General features: G+C 40.6%; 1 protein-coding gene across 3 annotated transcripts in view; it reads left to right on the top strand.

Annotated features, from left to right (window-relative positions):
- ehmt1b (euchromatic histone-lysine N-methyltransferase 1b) overlaps positions 1-23,336 on the top strand; it is a 39,005-nt gene that overhangs the window by 7,311 nt on the left and 8,358 nt on the right. For 2 of the 3 annotated variants that reach the window (XM_054757046.1, XM_054757044.1), the window contains exons 2-21: positions 1,413-1,500; positions 2,949-3,469; positions 7,033-7,231; positions 7,333-7,481; positions 8,542-8,715; positions 8,838-8,906; positions 9,020-9,122; positions 10,986-11,105; positions 12,192-12,469; positions 14,680-14,912; positions 15,221-15,439; positions 15,524-15,606; positions 16,516-16,622; positions 17,923-18,045; positions 18,171-18,272; positions 19,240-19,344; positions 19,425-19,579; positions 22,082-22,252; positions 22,478-22,622; positions 22,708-22,785. In XM_054757046.1, the coding sequence (XP_054613021.1) occupies positions 1,413-1,500; positions 2,949-3,469; positions 7,033-7,231; positions 7,333-7,481; positions 8,542-8,715; positions 8,838-8,906; positions 9,020-9,122; positions 10,986-11,105; positions 12,192-12,469; positions 14,680-14,912; positions 15,221-15,439; positions 15,524-15,606; positions 16,516-16,622; positions 17,923-18,045; positions 18,171-18,272; positions 19,240-19,344; positions 19,425-19,579; positions 22,082-22,252; positions 22,478-22,622; positions 22,708-22,785 (3,222 nt within the window). Of the gene's footprint in view, positions 1-1,412; positions 1,501-2,948; positions 3,470-7,032; positions 7,232-7,332; positions 7,482-8,541; positions 8,716-8,837; positions 8,907-9,019; positions 9,123-10,985; positions 11,106-12,191; positions 12,470-14,679; positions 14,913-15,220; positions 15,440-15,523; positions 15,607-16,515; positions 16,623-17,922; positions 18,046-18,170; positions 18,273-19,239; positions 19,345-19,424; positions 19,580-22,081; positions 22,284-22,477; positions 22,623-22,707; positions 22,786-23,336 lie in introns of those variants that run through there. The other variant, XM_054757047.1, reaches the window with a different exon arrangement.

Genomic DNA, 23,336 nt, shown 5'->3' with positions numbered 1-23,336 from the left:
AAACAACAGAATTCAACTAACAGAAGTGCAGAGTGCATGTGTGGGACTACTTTGAAATAATTTAAACACTGAGCTGTGTAGGCTTTTTTGAGTCGTTCCCGTGTTTGTGGAAAATGAAAAGAAAACGTAGCCGACTGTGTCTGCTCAGTATCCTTTACATCACTTGACTCATCACAGGCAATTCAATATGCATGCATTGAATGAATCATCAATTTGCCAGCTGGTGATGTTTGTTTCCATTCTATTGGTCCTGTTCTTGACTGTCTTTGCAGAGAGGAGCATTAATTAATTACTAATTTTATTAGTAATTGGTAATTTTTTTAGACACCCTGGCAGTTAAAGGACCTTGGAATTGTCCTGACTTTTCCCCCTTTATACGCCACCCCTGGCCAATAGCACTCACCATAAATACATTGAAAAATGTAAAATTAATGTATGTGATTGGTATCAGCCGATTTCACTCCCGGATGATCAGAATTGGAGCATAAAACTCACGTCTAGTTGTGACAAAAAGTGAGTAAAAAAACAAACAAACATAACAAGCAAAACAAATATGATTGCAACTACAAAGGAACTTTCTTCTTTTGCTTCTCTTTGTCTTTTGTTAGTGTCACAAACGATGGTGAGTCGCCTGTGCTCATTGAGAAGAGCGATAAGTGCTTTCATGTCACTCCCCAATAGTTTTTTCGCTAGATTTGTGGCTTGTCCTCTTTTTCGCAACGCGGGTGCATGTGTGGTATGTTAAGAAGTGGAGATATGGTGCATAACGCCACCTACTGTACAGAGTTGTAACGTCTAGCTACATTTACACACAGTCCCGTTATAATGTGTTTATGAGCGAGGGCGAACAGGTCGTGCCAAACCTATTCGTGGCAGGCCGCCGCAAATAAAAATGTATGAGGAACACTAACATTCAGATAAACAATCAACAATATATATATTTTTTTTTTTACCAGAGAAACAAACAGTGGTTGTTGTTGTAGTTGCAATCAATTACACCAGTGTTGCAACCTTTTATTGTCTCGTGTACCCCCAGAGCCATTTTTCACACCACGAGTACCCCCTGAGTCATACGTGTTGATAATTCTCCAAAAGTAGAAAGGTTTTGTTAAGATTGGTAAGATTTTGGCGCAGCTGTGCCACAGGTTATTGTCTCCCTGGGGAAAATTTTATTGTCTGGGTTAATATGAAATGACAATAGAGAATATTTACTTATCATCTTGGAAATTAAACGTTTCCACGTACCCCTTGTAATTTGTTCGCGTACCGCTAGGGGTACACCAACCCGTACGCCTACCCCTGTTTGGGAATCACTGATTTACACAGACACAGATCCGATAATCAGTGGATCACCCACAAATTACAAGTTTGTCCTGATAAATGTGTGTGTGTGTTTTTTTTTTCCCCAATAGCCCACTGGTCTTGCCAAAGGGAGCATTTGCAAAGGCGAAGAGCCATCTAATAAAGAGGGACTGGACCCGGCAAACAATGGAGAGACAGGTATCATTTGGGTATATTTAAAGTTGCATATTCTAATTTTGGGCAGCACGGTGGCCGTGTTTTTAGCGGCCTCACAGTCAGAAGATCCGATCTTCGTTGGAACATCTCTGTGAGGAGTTTTCATGTTACTCCGGCTTCCTCCCACAACCCAAAATCATGCATGGAGACTCAAAATTGCCCATAGGCGTGAATGTGTATATACTACATACTATACTGTACTGTATTGTAGGCAGGTATCAAAGTGATGAGGAGACTGGGCCACTCAGCAGGCCCAGCAGCATAGAAACTGCACTGGCAGTGGTCACAGATCATCAATAAAGCCGGCACTTCTGCTTTATCTGCCCACTTGAATACAATTCAGGTAGGGTGGGCCTGGACCACAGCTCCATTACGGACAATAGTGAAAGAAGCTTAGTCTGGCTGCAAAGGGGGAATAGAAGCAGCAACATTTTATGATTCATTGGTGGCCAAATGCAGCAGTGGATTTTATCCAGAAAAGCAAGCCTGCGCTCAGGGTTCATGTGTACAGGCCCCTAATGTTATATTATAACATATTTAGAAAGTCATAAACAGGTTTTCTATGCTCTAACTATGAAAGTATTCAATTAATTAACATGGAATCCTATATATAAATTCATTGATCGCGGTCTGGAACCAATTAACTGCTCTAAAGGAGGGACGACTGTAGATATCAGTGCTTAATACCGCGTCACATTCCACTGTCTGTAACCGGAACGACACTAACATTCCTGTTACTGAAAAACGACAGCCTTAGTGATGTTGTTACAGCCAACATTGATTATGTGATACCGACCCACCAAAATTAAAGCTTCTCATTGTTTTTGAACCTCATGGGAAACTAAATCAAGCTTTCTGTAGAGGGGAAAGAAAAAAAAAGTCATGACCCACATTCTTCTAATTTTTTTAATGCCATTGGTAGGGTGTTATTTTGCCACTTTGAGGAAAACGAATAGATGTGAATCTTATTAAAAGCGACATCGCTTCTTTTTAAATGTTGGGTAGTTACGGTAACTACACAATTGATTGCCAGTGATATGTTGATTTAATGCAAATACTCTTTGTCTTTATGTTTAACAACTGGAAACTAAACTACCCTTTGGGATTAAGTTGTTTGAAATGAACAAAATTTAGTAGAATTTTGCTCAAAAATGGTCACTAACATAATGCATTAACTCTCATCTCTTGAAAATGATAATAAAATACGATAATTGTACTGCTACAGTGTTTCAGTTGTATGTATGGAATAATTACAATTCTTAAGGCTATTATTACTATTATTATTAGGACTGTCATAGACGTCCATCTAAGGCCTAACCGATTACTCGATTCATTGAAACAACAAGCTTCAGATTAATCGACTAAGAAAATAATTGTTAGTCACAGCCCTAGTTTGTAATCTGATGTTCATCTTTGGTTGTTTTACCCAGATGGCGACATAAAGGTAATGGACCGATTGACCTCTTCCCCCGGGGCAGAAGCAATCGTAAATGGCACTGAATGTGACAACACAAGGCACAGCAGCCCGACACACAGCTCTGCAACAGGCTACACCAAGACCGTATTGCTGGTAAATGAGAATGGCATGTCGGACACGGAGACACCACATGGTTCCGTCACTGGAAGCAATGGATTCATTCTCGCTAAGCCGCAGCAGGAGGACGGACCTGAAACCACGCCTGATTTGGCAGTGCCCCCTCATAGGACTAACAGGTCACCTTCAAGTTCCACCACAGCTGTACACATGACCAAAGCACCCCCTCCCTCAGCCTCTGGGCCTGCACAGACTTTAGGCACACTAATGACTGACCCTATTATTGGGACTACATTGGGGCAGGAGACATTATACTCTAAAAATGGCGCAGCCCCAACTACCGCATCTTCAGCACCTATCACGATACACAGAGCCCGAAAAACCATGTCCAGACCGGCCGTGACTCTCGAACAAAAGGTAAATGATACCGGGAAAGATATTCAACTTTTCAGTCATTTTGCACTTGGATACTAGCATAATGAATGGGAGATAGCAGCTGTGTACATTTGACATGTTAGTGTTTTGTGTTTATACAGTTGTGGTCAGAGGTTGACACACACTCACATTGGACATAATTGTATTGGCTTGATTGGGCTGATTGCACAAATAACATCTCTGCTATTCACTGAAAGGAGAAAAGTTGCAATGTTACGAGAGTAAAATCCTAATATCTGTACAGTGGATCCCCGCACTTTTGTGATTCATCATTTACAGCACTGCAAATTTGTGGGTTTTTGGTCGTTTTTCCACAGAAAACACATCTCAGTCACCATAAGTCGGTAATCATTTTTGTATTTGTGATAATGCAGATAAAATGTACAGCATACATGTATCATTGTTAGAAAGGATGCAATTTTTACATGTTTATGTTTATAGTGCACCTATCGATCCATGAAAAAGGGCAAAGCTGCTACGAGGTAAATTAGTTCATGCCAATGGAGGACCAGCCGTTTTCAGTCGCAGCGTAACGTGTTGTGCAAGTTTTGTTTGCTTTTAACATTTGAAAAATAAAAGACTATAGGAACTGATATAATGTACTGGTTTGGACAGTAATTTTCGAAACTTTTTCTTTATATTTGAGAGAACTACCTCGTGCAGTAAGTTTGTATTGTTTCACAGGTGGTATTCAATGTTTTTCAGCAAAATAAGATTGGCACATTGAAAGTGTATGCTGTCCAGCATACCTGTTACAGGTCAGGCTTTTTAAAGATCGGTGTTCACCCCTACTGATAATTTTTTTTCGGCTTTGTTCGATCGTCCTTGGACACACCGTAACTGCGTGCTGTGACTGGCTACACTGTTGACTCCCATTCTATATGTCCACTGATCATTATACATATCATTCCTTCGTGGTGGGTAGCTATACACTTTGTACTTTAAATGTGTTTACTAAGTGTGTGAGGACACACTTAGGGCTTAAACTTGGATTGTGAGGCGAGTGAACAAGGGCAATTGAAGAGAGAGGGGGAGGGTTCTGGAGCTGTATCGAATCTAATAATCTAAACAGTCACTTTTATTACTAATGTTTAGAAATCAGAGGAGAACATCAAAGTCAAGTTAGCAACAGGGTTTGGAGGGTTTGCTCTCTAGTGACCTGGCTACCCTTAATTGCATAATATCATTAAATAAGTCTTAAAAACATTTCTGAATGGTGATTGAGTAATGAGTACTCTAAAGAATAAAGTGAGACACTCAGTCAGCTTTACCACTTTTCCACTTATGCTTATAATAGTATTATTGTTAGATACAGTATTTACTGCTTGCTAAAAAACATGTATTCTGTAATTTTTTTGACTTTATTTTTGTGATATTTCCAACTTTTGCTGATAGTATAATTACTATATTTTCAATGTAGCCCTTCGTACAACAGAGGGTTATTCACAACACAGCGGAAAACATTTTTCTACCGATTAAAAATAGTATTTAACATTGTAACAGTAAAAAGACCTTTAATTGATACACCCACAAAAATGTCTGTTGTTGGCACAAGGCTCGCTCATCCCCCTCCAAAACCTCCTGCTAGCTTAACATTGACGTTGTCCTCTGATTTCACATCAACATTTGCAATAAAAGTGACTGTTGTTCTTATGACATTGGGTTCAGCTCCAGAATCCATCCCATTTTCTCTTCAATTGCCACTGTTCACTCGTGACACAATCCAGGTTGAATCCCCAAATCTGTATCACACACTTACTAAACACATTGAATGTATAAAATGTATAGGTACTCACCACCACTAATGAATGATAATGTAAGATAATTGACGATAGATGGAGTCAGAGTTGTCATGTAGCTTAGGGGTGTCCAAACTTTTTCTATCGAGGTCCGCTGACTGAAAAATCAAAGATTGGAGGGGCCACTTTTGATATTTTTCATTTTGTGAACCCATGTAGATATGCTACAAAGCTGTATATGCTTTTTTAAAAAACAGCCTGCATCCCAGCTTTGTGATATACCTGTAGGTGAAAAAGTGTATTATTAGCATAAACATTTTCTCCTTTATTACATTTTTCTTTTGTTGATTTTGTTTTTTAAATTTGACAAATATTTAAAACTTGTAATGATTTTATTATGACTTTATTCCCATAATATTTTGCCTTTATTCTCATATTATAACTTTTTTGCAACCTAATTTTCCAAAAATTGCAACTTTATTTTTTGTGGTGTTGCTCATATGACAACTTTAGAAAATAACTTTTTTTCTTTCATATTTCAACTTTAATCCATTTTAATTTAATTTTTAATTATATTAATTATTTATTTTAATAATTCTGTTTTATTACGACTTTATTCTCATAAATTAAAAACTTTAACTTTAAAAAACTTTTAAAAAAAGTTTTCCCTTAATATTATGACATTATTTTCCTGATATTCCAACTTTATTCATGCAAAATCACTGCTGTTGTTTTCCATTTTTGCTGATTTGTCATTCCATAAAACAAAAAAATGTAAAGTGAAGAGTGCAGATAAAATACTTTCAGTTGTCATACAGTATGCACAGTTAAATAGAAGCATTTTCAGCCTGGTTTGGAACAGATCCCGAGATGGTTCATGTGGCTCTAACATTTCAGAGACGTACTTTGGTGCAAGACCAAGAAAAGACTCACAAGCAAAGCTGTTTTAAAGTCTATCCTCTGAGCGACAGGAAGCCAGTGCAGAGATCTAAGCACTGGACTAATAAGGTCTTATTTCCTGGTTCTAGTCAGTAGTCAAGCAGCAGCACTCTGGATGTACTGAAGCTGTTTTACAGCTCGTTTAGAGAGCCCGGTGAGAAGGCTGTTACAGTAGCCTGCTGGAGACACAGGCATGGATTAGTCTCTCTAAGACACTATTCTGGCAATGTTTTTCAGGTGGTAAAAAGCATAAAGACATAAATAAACATGTAAAAATTGTGGGGGTTTTTTAGTCCATGTATGCTGTACAGATAAATTGAGATGTGTTTCCTGCTGAAACAATTGCCTATTTTCAGTGGATAATATTTTTTTGTTTAAAAAGAATTTGCGGGGCGTGAATGCTAAATGGCGAATATGCGGGGATCCACTGTCTATGGCTGTTGTTACGGACTTGACAGGCTCTGCTTCAACAAAGAAACTGACACTGACACTTCTTTGGGAATGTTTTTGTCTACTACTAATTATCCTGGACTAGACAAGATGTTACTTAAAATGTTTGTTTTCGACAATGCATAAACATGCTCAACTGTACAGTATGTCCTTATAGATATAAGTATATATGTACTGTACATTTACCAGTCGATAGAAAAGACCATTATTGCCAAGATGTTTATTTGGCAAGTCATTGCTCTTTTCTATCGCTTTTCCTTTTGATTTTGTGTTTTGTCCTGTAAATGTTTGGTACTATTGGCAAAATGCAATGTTGGTTACAATAGTGTATGTCATCACATTTCAAATGACATCTTGTCTTTCTACTGCTCTTCAGTCCGACATTGCCTGCACAGTTTCTGTTTTTGTCACCGACAGCTTCTCAAGAGAGAACTAAGAGAAGCACAGAACGCCAAAATGGAGACTGTGGTAGCATCCGACGCATCAAAACCCTCACAGCAGCACTCAACGGAGAACCATCTACCTCAGAATCCTTTGTCACCTTCACCAGCAATTCCTCCAGTATCTTCACCTCCGCTGACTTCAGCGCCAGCTAAGCTCCAACACAGCCTGTCAGGTTGGAGGAGCAAATCATACCCATTAAAAACCCTAGGAGATTTTGCTTTACTTGGGTTTTAGCGTAACCTATCTTTGTGTACATCATGTCTCTTGATGTAGGCTCGTTGACAGGAGGGTTGTCGCCCCGTAAGAAGAAGAGAAGAATGGGAATTTACAACCTGGTTCCCAGGAAGAAACCAAAAATTCTGAGGCAGAGGACATTGCTGGAAATGTTTAAGGATGCGCAACCAGATGCCAAGAACCCAGAGGTTTGTAGCCGACACGTCCCTCAAAAAATGTTAACAAGTGATTATAATTTCTAAACGTGAATAAATCTTAATTCAGTTCCACCGTTCCATGTTTTTCCCCCACGTGTTCAATATACGTTAGATCGCCGCCTATTTGCAGATGTTTTTCGGCTTTTAAATTGTAAATCATTAGTTTGTTTTACATCTCCGTGTGGAGTTTGCATGTTCTCCTCATGCGTGCGTGGGTTTTCTCCGGGTCCTCCGGTTTCCTCCCACATTCCAAAAATATGCATGTTAGGTTAATTGGTTAGTTTGTCTGTAAGTGCCCTGCCATTGGCTGGCGACTAGTCCAGGGTGTACCCCGCCTCTCGCCCAAAAGTCAGCTGGGATAGGCTCCAGCATGCCCACGCCCATGACCCTAGTGAGGATAAGTGGCATAGAAAATGGATGGATGGAATAGTTTGTTTTAAATAGAAAGTGGTTTGACGGCGCTATTTGCAGGGGAAAAAGACTGCTACTTTTATGAATCCAGAAGAGTGCTGTCATCTGTCATCTTAACTGGCTATGACGCATGTGCATGTCATTTTTATGGACGCTGTGGAGAGACAAAAAGTGAGCAAAAAGCATGAAAAGTAAAGCAAATGTTTAGAAATACATATGAGCTTTCTTCTGTCTCTTTTTTGTGTGTCTTTTTTTTTGTCACAAGCAAGACAGAGACAGTGACTGTTTTTTGGTGGGGGGCACAATAGGACCCGCTGCTCTATGGGAAGAGTGACATGTGCTTTCATGTTTTCATTTGTCACGAATTGCTTTTTTGAATAAGACAATCTATGAATGCTCGCTAAATATAATATAAAGCTGGCAACACTGATCCCTCCAGCGACATCTTCTTATTCTCTGGCAGAGCAGGTGTGTATGTAGTAGTTGTAGTTTTAAGGGGTGTTCATTTTGACAGCAGTCTTTCATGCACATAGCTAAAATAGCTGTGATTTTATTCCTAACTTGCCCCAGCCCATCTACAAGACGACAGTTGTAGATTTTTTTATTTCAGGGTATATAGTAGTCTTGTCTTACGTCTCAGACAAACATCAATGGCGACAAGGTTGATTGTGCATCTGAGGAGGAGGACGACGAGGAGGAGGAGTCAGATGAGGTGGACTCTGATGAGGAGGAAGAACAGCAGCAGCAGCAGCGAGGAGAGGAACTCATCACTGCTGTCCATGAAGCGAGTCCAACATCTGAATCCGTCTCTCAGGTTTGAACATAAAGGACGCCTCCTTCCAATAAATGCTTTATGCTAAAAAAAACTGATTTAATCCAAGTAAATAAATAAACACAGTTTTAGTATCTGTTGACAATATTGGGACTTAAACTCAGGCGGAGAATGAGCAAGATTCTGACGAATCTGGAGTAGAGGCTGAGGAGGAGGGCACTGAGTCAGACTTGGTAAGTTCCAGCTTAAAGCAATGGAATGCTTTTTATCCTCTTGCTTCAGACAATTTTCTCTTTATCCAGTACTGAAATCGTCCCATGACTGAACTCCTATCTGTCTGCCTCAGAGCACAGAGTCTAGTCTCAAGAAGAAGTTGAAAAAGAAAACAAAAGCAGACGATGCGTGGCTCCGGCCGTCCAGGAAGCGCAAGAAGAGGGTAAAAGTCACAGGTAAGAACTACTCACACCTGTATACCTATCACCCAGCTCATTCGCTCTTGTATGTTGGCTGGTATTAAGAGAATCCATCCATTGGCTCTTTGCAACTGAAATTACAATAGGGGTATTTTTGTATTACCGTAGTGTGAAAAGATTTTGCCTCCTTTCTGATGTCTTATTTTTTGCATGTTTGTCACACTTAAATGTTTTAGATCATCAAACTAATTTAAATATTAGTCAGTTTGTTATTAAAGGAGAAAAAACATCCAAACTTACATGACCCTGTGTGGAAAAAGTAATTGCCCCCCTCCCCTGTTAAAACATAACTTAACCTAATTGAGATCTATCAGTCTGGAAAAGGCTATAAAGCCATTTCTAAAGCTTTGGGGCTCCAGCGAACCACAGTGATTATCCACAAATGCTGAAAACATGGGACAGTGGTGAACCTTCTCAAGAGTGGCCGGCCAACCAAAATTACCCCAAGAGTGCAGCAATGACTCATCCAAGAGGTCACAAAAGACCCCACAACAACATCCAAAGAACTGCAGGCCTCACTTGCCTCAGTTAAGGTCAGTGTTCATGACTCCACCATAAGAAAGACACTGGGCAAAAACGGCCTACATGGCAAAGTTCCAAGACAAAAACCACTGCTGAACAAGAACAACATTAAGGCTCATCTCAATTTTGCCAGAAAACATTTTGATGGTCCACAAGACCTTTGGGAAAATACCGACGAGATAAAAGTTGAACTTTTTGGAAGGTGTGTGTCCCATTACATCTGGCGTGAAAGTAATGCAGCATTTCAGAAAAAGAACATCATACCAACAGTAAAATATGGTGGAGGTACTAGGATGGCCTGGGGCTGTTTTGCTGCTTCAGGACCTGGAAGACTTGCTGTGATAAACGCAACCATGAATTCTGCTGTCTACCAAAAAATCCTGAAGAAGAATGTCTGGCCATCTGTTCCTGACCTCAAGCTGAAACCAACTTGGGTTCTGCAGGACAATGATCCAAAACACACCAGCAAGTCCACCTGAAGAAGAACAAAATGGCTGAAGAAGAACAAAATGAAGACTTTGGAGTGGCCTAGTCAAAGTCCTGACCTGAATCCTATTGAGATGCTGTGGCATGACCTTAAAAAGGCAGTTCAAAAACCCTCCAATTTGGCTGAATTACAACAATTCTGCAAAGATGAGTGGGCCAAAATTCCTCCATGGCACTGTAAGAGACTCATTGCAAGTTATCGTAAACGCTTGACTGCAGTTGTTGCTGCTAAGGGTGGCCCAAGTTATCAGGTTTAGGGGTCAATCACTTTTTCATACAGGACCATGTAGGTTTGTGAAAAGCATGCAAAAAATAAGAAATCAGGAGGAGGGGGCAAAGGGGGGTGATTTTTTTTTATTTTATTTTATTTTTGCTCTATCAAAGCAAGAAAACAACTGTTCTCGTTGAGGGGGATTTGTATATTTTACTCACTGCTATTAGTGATGTCTTTGTAGGGACATCACATTGTCATCTTCATTCACTTCCTCAGTTATTATGACGGTAATGTAATCAGAAGAGTTTCCTGTGCTGTTACTGCTGTAAGGCCTGATATTTATTAATTAAAGTTTACTGACCATCATCCCCGTAAAACCTTTATTTCCTGAGAATTTGATCATCAATAGAGATAAATCCTTGTTCGATCTTGTACTTGCATTACTCTTCATCAACTTTGGCCAAACACAAGATAATACTGGATTGCAAGATTTTTCTCAATTCTTTTAGTGATTAAATTAATAGTTTTTTTTCCACTTCCCTATTGAATTGAATTATGGTATCATTTGTACTTTGGTTTGTGTTTGTTTACTACTCAAAACTTACTGGTCTACTCAGAACCGGAGTCCTCAATTCAGCCTCCATCTTCAGTTCCGACCAACACAGAAGATCTTAAGGAGCATGCGCAGATACCACCTGCCAAACTCTGTAAGCCTGATGTTCCTTCAGAAGGCAAAGGTGAGCTCGCAAATACATGTAAATGTTTCAAATGTGGCGTTTTTACCCTCCAGTTTACTATGATTTCAAACATGTGAAATTCATGTGTATAGTAATTCATTGTGTAAAATATTGGCAATACAACCCTGCTTTTCATATAAGTTACGTTCAGGGACCACCAGCGAATGGTGAAAAATCATGTCCAAAAAAAATGACCTCCAGAACCTCCCCTGTCTTTCTTCAATAAATCTGCCTCACACATTTATTAAACACCTTTTAAATTGTAAAATGTTTTAGGTACTCACTTAGAGGTGCACAATAAATATTGGACTGCTAATATCGGGCCGATATGAGGAATTATAACATCATACGGCTAATGCAAATAACACAAAAAAATGAGATAACTGATTTAAAAACAAAAACAAAAAAAAAGTGCTCCGATGAGGTGAGATTGCCCTTACTGTGTTGTCGGTGGGTTTTTGATGAGCAAATGATGCTCACCTTTTCTCCTACTAGTGACATGCTAGTAACGGCCTGTCGTAAACTTCGCCTGTTTACAGTGAGCTGTAAACAAACATGGTGTTGATCGTGTGGGACTTCTTCACTGCTTCAGTCATTTCATGTGGTACAGTAGTTGCACCAAATGCTGTGCAAAAACATTCTACGATGAGAGGAATAAAACATCAAGCTTCAACACATCAAACCTTATCAGTCTCCTGAAATGCCAGCATCGCTACGACGGTGTTTTGAAAGCCTGCGAAGACGCCGTGCATTCAAGGGCCGCTGACGAAAGTGCACAATCTTAAGGCTTGATGAAAAAACATTATCAGTGAAGCGTAAGGACATAAACATGTAAAACCTGCGTGATTTTGTTTTTGACAGCGATACATAGGCTGTGCATTTTACCTATGTCGTGACGTATTTATACGTAAATTATGGCCGACTCATGGGGAATGAGATGTGTTTCCCTAATAAACAGGCTATTTTCACAGGAAAAAAATTGGTCCAAAAAATTTGCAGGATTGTGGATGCTGAATTGCGAATGTGTGGGGATCAACTCTATTATGAAAAAGGTAAAATTACTCAATTACTCATTGGTCATTACAGACACTTCAAGGTCAACAATGGAGGAGGCTCAGGAGCTTCCACTGTGCAGCTGCCGCATGGAGACCCCCAAGAGTCGGGAGATTCTCATCCTGGCAGACAGGAAGTGTATGGCTACCGAGAGCGTTGATGGACAACTCAGCCGTTGCCAAAGTGCTGTCTTGAAACATGAGATGATGCGGCCTTCCAACTCTGTTCAGCTGCTGGTACTTTGTGAGGACCACCGTAATGGCATGGTAAAGCACCAGTGCTGTCCTGGCTGCGGCTTCTTCTGCAGGGCTGTGAGTACCTGGTCACTTTGCTCTTTTTTCATCCAGTTCATCTCACTGAAATGCTGATACAATACAATTATGGGAGATACATTCAACAGCATCTGTAGTTGGGTATCTCATTTTCTTCCATGTTGTTTTATCTGTGACAGCGATGAAATGCCAGAAGTGAGTGCATTTTCTTTATCGCCATTAAATCCTGATCAGTGAGCAACATAATAAAACGTACAAAAACAGTTTTCATGGCTGCTTATTTGGCAGTCGAGATATTATGCTAAATTACCGTGCCACTTTTTTTTTTTTTAGTAAATACAGTGCAACCCAGTGGAACTCGTCTATGTTGACCAACTCAAGTTCAAGTAGATGTGGACATACAGTACCTGGATCACCGCTATTAAATTTGGGAGTAATTTCTATGAACAGTGGGTCAGTTTATGTTGACATGCGTTGTAGTATTCTTAACTTCATCATTATCCCTAAGCAGTGTGAAATAACAACAGCAGCATAACTACTGTCTAGTTACACAGCGTTAACACGTGCACACAGTGACCACCTGTTCAGTGCAAAGTAAGCTTCAAAATAAAAGCAGGGCAGTATTAACTTGGATTTTTACTATGATAGCTAACAAAATTAGAGATTACCACAGCATAGAATATCATATGAAAACAGAAGTACAAAAACAAAAATATGCACAAATGGAGGAAAACGATGTCAACAAACTCTTTCAAGAAAATATTTTATCATCAACCATTCTCATTTTGTGTATCCAAATGTATTGCAGGTAGGGGTGTCACGACACACCCAACTCACAGGATGAGACGATGCATGAGATTTGGTCCACGAGGATGAGACAAGACGAGATTTTAAACATTAATTTTAGGAAAAGTACAATGACAAAATAACTTTTTTATTTAACTGAATTAGGGATGTTGCTGATACTGATTATCCATGAGTGAAATCCATGAGCCGATACCAAAAGCAATACCAATACCCATCACATAGATTAAAAGTACATTTTTAAATGTACTTTTGGGGTCACCAGTGTTTTTTCTTGTGAGAGCTTCTTTTACAAAATGAAAGAGCTACTCATTTTTGTCATATTTATTTTCATAGCTTGTTTCAACCCAAACAAAGCGAATATGCTTGTTGTACTAGAACAGTAACAAAATGCTGGCATCCACACTTCATATTTTGTATTTCAGAATGCATTTCATTCTAGTGTTCTCACATTATTAACTGCAAACCTGAAAGAAAAGCAGGATTGCAGGTGTCTCATGTGGTTGTAGGGGGCTCCCAGGTGCCCGCAAGCACCATGTTGGTGACCCCTGGGCTATATGATATGAAAGGGGAACCATAAAATTTAGACAAAAACATATTTGACTTACTTTTCAAAATCACTGGTGAAACTTAGAGGATCAGGCGCCTTCTTTAAGGAGACTTTGGACGCAAGAGCAGCTTGATGACGCTCCAGGAGGACCTCAGGCCGTCGGCCATACCAGTGTCCTCCACCGCCGTTCATGGCCGGCCATCCAGTCCGACAAATCCAACCACTTTTCAGGCTATCCGCCTTAGACCTTCGACTGCCACGCATGCACGGGCACGTGCAAGATATTTTTCGTGGCATGTTTTGCAGGGTGCAAAACTTCTATCACTCTCACAAAGACAGGAAGTCTCACACGGCAGACATGCCTGGTTTGGCTTTGTGAAGGTAAAGTGGGCGGGAGTCAGACGCTATAGGCTGGATGCTGGATGCTGATCGGCGAAGGTGACCGCCGTTAAGAAGCATACCGTGCTTTTTCATGGAAATTGGCCGATACTGATCGCTGGCTGATCGATCGGAGCCCCCCTAATTATAATAATAATAGTGTATAATAATATGCCATATTAATGCAATATTACCTTTAATATGTCATCTTTCAAGTTGTGGAAATGCCATTTGTGACATGTATTTTCCCACAGGCAATTTGTACTGTCTGTGAAACGTTTCTGGAAATGCTGGCTTTTCAACTGTTTTTTTTTTTTTTTTTTTTTTTTTTTTTTTTGAGAAGGAAGAAACTACACTTTCTATGTGCGCACACCATTTTGCTCTCTTCTGTTTGTATTTACTTTGTCAAACCAAACGTCTCAGCGAGTGTTGACTGTCGGGACGAAGGCTTTGCAACTCGATGTGTAGTTTTTTTAGTAAGTACCCTTCTGTTCTGAGACTGTCCTTTTCTGTGCAGGGGACCTTTATGGAGTGCCAACCAGACGTGAACATTTCACACCGCTTCCACCATGCCTGTGCGTCGGTGCTAAAAGGTCAAAGCTTCTGCCCCCACTGCGGGGAGGAGGCCAGCAAGGCCAAGGAGGTCACTATCGCCAAGGCGGACACCACCTCTACTGTACCTCCTGCAATCACTCATGGACCAGCCACGCCCGGAGCACATGAGGGCAGAGCAGACACCACCACTGGCAGGTAAATGACCTGCTGAGTTGCCTTTTTAACAGATTTGTTTAATGAAGTAAATGCTGATTAATACACTGACACTGTCAGTTAAATCATGGTACATATGATTAGATTGTCCAAGTGGTCAAACAGTTGTGGTCAGTTGTTATTGTGTATAGAAGAAGAAAAATATAAACTAGTTTTGTTAAACAACTTATCTAATCATAAACAATTCCAATGTGGGGAAACTGTGGTGTTGTCCAATCATGCATTTTTAGTTTTCTAATAATGAAACTGCTTTGGGATTAAAAGACCCTTTTGTTGTTGTTTTTTTCAAGCTCCTCACGCTTGAATGCGGGGTGTGATGTCAATGGCAGTGCAGACAGCTCTCTTTCCGCCGGTTTGAAACCTCGACTCGACTCAGATGCAGCTTTTCCCGGATCCTCCAGGACCTCAGTACTGCAGGCCAGTACTGAAGCAACAGCTCAATCTCCAGTCCTCCAAGGACCACCACGAGAAACCCTTGAAAGTGTCCTGCTTGCTCTCAACACAGAGAAGTATGTTTTAGTCGTTTGAATGTGGGAATGTTTTATGGTCAAAAGAGATACCCTCGAATTGTTTTTATTTTTTGTTTTGATCAGGCCAAAGAAGCTGCGTTTTCACCCAAAGCAACTTTACCTCTCAGCCAAACAAGGAGAACTTAAGAAGGTCGTGCTCATGCTGGGTATGTCACCTGTGCTGTGCTGCTATTTTCTTTTGTTTTTTTAAATAGAGTCTCGTTTTTTTGTACACAGTCTTGGTTATCACAGTGCCCAAACAAAACATCCACACATTGGTGACTTAGTCTTTGCGAAGAATGGATCGTGGTTCATTTAGAGTTGGGACACTACAGACACGGCAGCGTCTGCAGTGATGCGGGCTCTGCATCGGTCCGTTGTGGTGAAGACGAAACTGAGCCGAAAGGCAAAGCTCTCAATTTACCGTTCGATCTATGTTCCTACCCTCATCTATGGTCAAGCGCTTTGGGTAGTGACTGGAAGGACAAGATTGCTGGAACATGCGGCCGAAATGAGTTTTCTCCGTAGGGTGGCTGGGCTCTCCCTTAGAGATAAAGTGAGAAGCACTGTCATCCGGGAGAAACTCGGAGTAGAACCGTTGCTGCTCCTCTGCATTAAGCCAGATGTGGTGGCTCTGACATCTGGTCAGGATGCCTCCTGGACGGAGTTCAGGGCACGTCCAATCGGTAGGACAGGACACGTTGGAGAGACTATGTCTTTCAGTTGGCCTGGGAATGCCTCGGGATCCACAGGGAGGAGCTGGACGAAGTAGGGGGGGAGAGGGAAGTCTGGGTTTCCCTGCTTAGGCAGCTTCCCCTGCAACCTGACCTCTGATAAGCGGAAAAAGATGGATGGATGGACACTAGAAATATTCCAGCAAGGGGATACTATTTTTATTATGTGTGTGTGTGTGTGGGGGGGGGTTATTTGTTCATAGAACACATAGTATAATGAATAACTCAGCTTCTGTCTCGCTTTGTTCTAATAAGCAATGTACGCTAAGTGCTGATGAGGTGTTCAAGTGTACTGCGTATTTCTGAGTGTCCTGTGTGCTTTTTTTATGACGCACTATGCAGTGGACGGTATCGACCCCAACTTTAAGATGGAATCACAGAACAAGCGCACCCCTCTTCATGCTGCAGCTGAGGGAGGACAAAAGGAAATCTGCCACATGCTTGTGCAAGTAAGAACTTAGTAAGCAAGTTATTTTCTGTGTCATGCTGTGGCGATTGAAGGTTGGACTGATTTTGTCTTCACTTTCAAGTTGATGAAAACAATAAAGAGCATCTGTTACATTAAACTTACCAACTTCAGAATGTAAAAAAAAAAAATATGGAACTTTCTGCTTACAGTCTCCTTGGTATACCTACCTGGATTTTTTTTAATCCAGTGGAACCTTTGTCAAATAGTGGAGCAGGTCCCCCTGGGGGGTGCAGTGAATTGTCGGGGGACATAAGAGGCAGCGAGGACTTTCAATATAAGTGCACACTTGCCAACATGTATGAATTTGTCGTACTCAGCATGCAGTTTGACTATTGAATACGCTTGTATGCTTCACTGCTCTCAATTTTGTCGCATTTAATTGGTTTCACTTTTGGGTTCAGTCTGTACAGTACAAATAAATAAATAGATATTATCAGTTTCTCAATAGTATTTCAATTCAGGGGGGTGCAAAAACATTTCTGTCCCCCAGTGGGGGCATGACAGAAAATAGAGAACCACTGGTTTATGTTGATGTGTTGTAGTATTGTTAACCTCAACATTATTGCTAACGCGTTATCTACTCGCACAGCATTAAAATGTGCACACGGTGACTTCCCTTTTGCTGACAGAATGGCAGTATTTATCTGGATTCAACAACAGCAACAAACATAAGACAGCCATCTATTTATTTTTTTTCGGATTGTTAACCACCCGGACAGATTTGCACACGTATGGAAGCTTTATTGTCACTGTAGTCAAGACATGCAACATAGTTGTTTCAGCAGCTCTGTTGGATAAGATTGTAAAATATCATATGGAAACAGAAAAATCAGAATAAAACATCTGCAAATGGAGGAAAACCACGTCAAGTAGTTAATTTCGGTTTCAATTTCTGACGTTAGTCAGGGCCAGGGGTGTCGCCATTGAGGGGTTCTACTGTAATAGGTGGGCACTCTTCTAAGGATGCCCTTATTAAAGTCTTCATTGAATTCAGCATTTCAGAAACCTGTTTCTTTAAGTCTGATCTGATGTGAACATTTATGTGCATGCAAGGTCAAAAGCTGTAATGTCAAACCAATTTTCATCCAGATGTTTTTCGGTTTGCACATTCTGACAAGTTAAATAAATGAATTGCATATGAAGATCCAAGATTTTTGCCATTCATGCATGGATTTCACATAATAAATTTCACATGCTAAATGCTTAATCCCTGGTTGAAATATGTGTTCTGGTTCTGCGATGGTGTCATTTTACATTCGCTGACATTTCTCCATTTACAGGCTGGCGCAAACTTGGACTCATGCGACGAAGATCATCGAACACCACTGATGGATGCGTGTGAGAACAACCACATGGAGACTGTCATGTATCTGCTGAGAGCTGGCGCTAGCGCCATGCACAAGGTCGGGCCAGGAAAAAATGTTTTGAGTATGAATACATAACCCTGCTGTCATAGCTGATGCTTTGTTTTAGGCACATTTATACAGTTGCCAATGACTAACTGGTCAATGCTGCATTCTCTTCCCAGGATGTTGAAGGGTTCACATCTCTCCACCTGGCGGCCAAGTCTGGTCATTACGACATAGTTCAATACCTTCTGTCTACGGGATTTGTCAACATAAATTGCCAGGTCAGTCACCATACCTGTCAACTGTAGTTTTCACTGGGAAACTACTGTATTTTGCCGTTTTTTTCCTAGTTTCTCTTATTTTTCCCGTTTTGTTTTTTTTTCAAGTAACCATACTTATCAGCCCTCTCGTTTTCACCAAGTAACTACTCATATAACTGAACCAACTTTCCTCATATTTTTACATCTGAACTCAAAACTGAAAGCAGGAAAATGCACAAAATGGAGTGCTGTGAAGCATTCACGCGTATTCAAGGGTCAAATTGCATGTTGACAAATTTGTACATGACAGGTCTGCACTGACTATGGAAGTACTCCCTGCCTCTCACCCCCCCAAAGGGTTCACTTCGCCCACCCCTAGTGGGTCCTGTCCCACTATTTGAGAAGCACTGCCCTAGAGCCAGTAAAGTCAGGCCTTCAAAATAAAACAAGCATGTCAGTAATATAACATGGTTGCACCCAAATTTCCCTTATTTTGTAATGTAAATGTTGACGGGTATGTCAGTAACCTTTATGTCATGCTGAGATTTTCAGTTCCTTGATGCCCCAGCAGCATTCTGTGGCTATAAGGCATGCACAACCGACAACTGATTTAAAAGCGCAGTTAACTGCAACTCCACCTGTCAGTGAAATATAACATCATGTAATAACTTTATCCATTAAAAAGACTCATCCCGATGCACTGACTTGTAGCAATGAGAAAAGATTGATCCTCATATTTTTGTGTTAACAGTTGTATGTTACAATAAAACAGCATCGACTTAAGGACATCTTTGGTGTCTGACCTTGCTGCAAGTTGTTTACCATCAAAAAGGCTTAAATGTGCAGCATTCGGTCGTGTACTGTATGCACCAAAAGTGTAGCTGTGTCATTTCTATTTATTTCCTAACAAAGGCTGGAAACATTTTTCAATTTCGTTCCTTGATCCAAACTCGTCTTGTGTGATCGTTATGCTTTTTTTCCCCAATAGGATGATGGCGGTTGGACGGCCATGATCTGGGCCACAGAATACAAACATGTGGACCAGGTCAAGTTGTTACTGTCCAAAGGAGCTGACGTCAGCATCAGAGACAAGGTTGGCTCAAGACACGCTGTGTTTGGAGTCTTTGCACTGCAAGCTCAAACATTTTTGGTTTGATTGATTCCGAATTTTAGGAAGAAAACATCTGTCTTCACTGGGCAGCCTTCTCTGGCAGTGTTGAAATCGCCAAGCTGCTCCTTGATGCACACGGTAATCTCCAGGCTGTCAACATCCATGGAGACTCTCCTCTACACATAGCTGCGCGGGAAAATCGCCTGGATTGTGTCATGTAAGTTGTTATCTTGTGTGAATACTTTCAAACTAATGTCATTGTGTATTGGGGTGGGCAATACAACAGATTTTGTATCGATCTGATACCAAGTAAATACAGGGCCAGTATTGCCGATATAGATCTAGATTTTGACTTGAAATTTTGCACAACCATTGAATAAATAAATAATGAATAAATAAATAAGCAGAATAAAGCACAGGAAAAAGATTTGATCCAAACAGAAAATGAGTAGTAAGTAGCAAGTTTTTTGGCTTTTTACTTTGTCTTGCTTCCCCACTCCATTGGAAACCCTTTCGTAAGTTTAGAATAAATAAATTGGAGGCTAACTCGTTTGCACACTAGCCGTGGCTGTCTCTTGTGTCCCTGCAGTGAATAAGAGTGTAAAGGTGCCTATGGGATGTTATTTGATGTCCCCATGGCTCTAGTAATGGTAAAAAAAAAAAACATATGTAGGAAGTCACAAGCAGGTTTTCTGTGCTCTAACTACAAAAATAGTCAATTTATTAATATTGAATCCTACATCACAGTAATTCACTTACCACGGTCTGGTCTGGAACCAATTAACCGCAATAAACGAGGGATGACTGGATAACTATGTAACAATATGAACAAGACTTCTACTTCTGAAAATAAAGGCAACAGAAAACTATTGATCTCACCATGCTAGTCTCGATTCCATATGGATACTACCCTGCACCACATGGTTCATAAATACATAGGTATTGATGGAAAATGTCCTTTGTGCCAATAGATGGTAATCACATGAGGCGTGGATGTTGAGAGTGGCGTGGGAACGTTATCTCAGCCATGGGAAGGATGTACACTTTGGGACACATCATCAGTAGTGTACGTTTGAATCAGTGGGTGTTTCGGCCTTTCAACACTAGACACCCTCATCAAAGGCGGCCAACTACAAGGTGATCAAGCCTGAGCCAGTGTCCCATGCCCACTCATGATAAAGTAGTGGCTGGAAAGTGGAGGGAGATGAGCTAGGCAGTAAGGTCCCGACCTGCCCACCGGGTCGTCACTCAGCCTCCCCCCTTCCCCCCACGCCCCACCCTTGGGTAAGGGCAGGAAGGAAGGATTGGGTTTAAAACTTCTTTAGGTGGGTACCCTCCTTAATTGGTGTTTCGATGATAGGCATGTGTGCCCCCCTCTGCTTTGAGCCCAGCAAGCGTCCTTGCGCTTGATCCACAGCCACTGGCTGCTTCTTTTGGCCGCTTCAGAGACTGATCTTATTGTCTGTCGCAGAGCCTGTCCATGAATGCCAAGGTCTTCCATAAGCCTGATGGTAGAGGAAGCCACCAAACCTCTGCACCCTACTTCAGCTGGATGGACCTTGGCCTTCCATCCTCGTTGTTGTGCATCTGCTGCCAGATCTGTGTAGCACAGTTTCTTTCGTTCGTAAGGCTCTTCAGTGGGATCCTCTCATGGGATCGTGAGCTCTATGATGTATACCACCTTTAGTGAAGGGGACCATATCATCAAGTCTGGCCTGAGGGTGGTGGTTGCAATCTCTGGGGGAAAGATGAGTTGCTTGCCAATATCAACTAGCATCTTCCAATTCTGGGCATTGTTATATTGCCTTATCATTTTGTTATGTATTTGCAACTGGCAAAGAGTACATTTGGAATACAGGAGGTGAACAAATATATTGCAATTTGAAATTTGCGATTTGAAAATGGCTGAGGGGTAGGAATAAATAAGCTTGGCTTCTTCCTATTCCTTTTTGGATGTGTAGAAATGCAAATTGTATTATGTGATGTACTCCAGTGTAACTTGTGTGCATGTTCAAAATGAATTAAACCATTACCATTACCCTTGGTATTGATACTGGTGATATATGGATCGACCTGCCCTCCTATGTCATGTATGAAAAGTGTAAATGTTTGCAGATTTACGAGTACAATGTCACTCGAGGCCATATTTTAATTGTGCCTGGTGATTGCTATGATTTGCTTATCATTATTGGTGCTATTATTAGTCCCTTTTCCACCACCATTTCCCAAAACTTTTATTACCAAGACCTTTTTTCATATTTTTAGTACAAGTGTAGGACTTAACTTCTGTCTTTTAGCATTTCATCTAAAGATTCTTTAAGCTCAGGCAGTTCACATCATTTTCGTCCATTTGTGCAAAATTTCAATGGGTGCATTTTGTTGCTGTGGAATCCAGGTTATACTGCCATGCTTTTATTTTGAGGCATACTTTGCACTCAACAAGAAGTCATGTGAGCACGTTTTAATGATGTGTTCACGCTGCCTAGCCATAATTATGAAGTAAACAGTACTCAACCTGTGTCAACCACATATGTCCACGTTGGCTTAAGCACTTTTAGTATTAATAAGAACATGTTGGACCGGGACTTGATAAGTTGGTTGACTTAAGACAGGCTGGCGACTAAACAGGACCGATTTAAGCGGGGTCCGCTGTAATTAAGCTAATTGTCTGGTTGTTGAATTTGTGCTTCTTCTAAAATTGTGGTTTTGTACCATCCAGGCTTTTCCTATCTCAAGGAGCGGATGTTTTCCTTAAAAATCGTGAGGGAGAAACCCCTCCAGACTGCTGTGGCCACAACTCAAAAGCCTTCACAGCCCTGCAAGCCCACAAGAGAGAAAAGGACGCCAAGAACGTCAGGCTCACTCAAGCACAGGGAAAAATCCTTCACAGGTTCAAATTGATCTGTGCCTCCCTTTTCAATGTGAGGTGTAAGAGGAATGCCTATTAATAGTAGTGGCGTAGCGGTATGAAGATAAAACACTAAGTTTAGACGTCACCTTGGCTCTGATGAGGTTAGCTTTCATGTTAATAATGTTGTAGCATGAGAAGGGTACTTGCATATATAAACGTGCAGCAAACTGCACCCGCAACATAATGTGTGTGGTCTGTATGCAGTGACATCGCTCTTGGGCAAGAGAGAGTTGCCATTCCCTGCGTCAACTCCATGGACGGAGAAGCTTACCCAGACGACTACAAGTACATCCTGGAAAACTGCGTCACCTCCCCGATGAACATTGATAGAAACATAACACACTTACAGGTGAATTGGTGCAATGAAATTCAGCTGTGTTTTTGCTTCTTCCTTTCTGATGTGATGGCGGTTATTATTCTGTGTGCCAAAACAGTACTGTGTTTGCAAGGAAGACTGTTCTTCAAGTGTCTGCATGTGTGGACAGCTCAGTCTGCGGTGCTGGTACGATAAGGTAAGGTGGTCAAATTAGCTTCTTCAAATAAAACAGGGACAAATGAAAGTGAATCAATACATAAAAGACAAGATAAATTACATTAAATACAAGATCATTGATTACATTAGTACATAGGAGTAAAACAGCTTGGGCAGTGATGGGGAACAGAAAAGAAAGAAGTACCGAAAAAAGAAAAAGCATAGAATAAACTAGATGAAAAATAGAATAAGAGAATGTGTACAAACATGTAGTGGACAAGTGACTAAGAGTAAATGAAATAAGAATAAATTAAAATTGATTATTAAATAGAAAATATGATAAATTACAATGAATACACAACATAAAGATAATGGATAAGTTAATACGTAGGAGTAAAACAGCTTGGGACGTGATGAAGGAACAGAAAATAAATAAGGAATGAAAATACAGAGTAAATAAAATAAGTGGAAGTGTTAAAATATTAAAAAAAAATCAAAGACAAAAAATAAATATGGACAAGTGAATAATAAGAGTAAATAAAATTAGAATAAATAAAAAATAAATAAATCGAAAAATAATACATCAATTAC

This window comes from Dunckerocampus dactyliophorus, chromosome 17 (genome assembly GCF_027744805.1).
Source record: "Dunckerocampus dactyliophorus isolate RoL2022-P2 chromosome 17, RoL_Ddac_1.1, whole genome shotgun sequence".
Classification (NCBI taxonomy): domain Eukaryota; kingdom Metazoa; phylum Chordata; class Actinopteri; order Syngnathiformes; family Syngnathidae; genus Dunckerocampus; species Dunckerocampus dactyliophorus.
The sequence above is the reverse complement of the archived record's forward strand: the minus strand, read 5'-3'. Positions and strand labels throughout refer to the sequence as shown.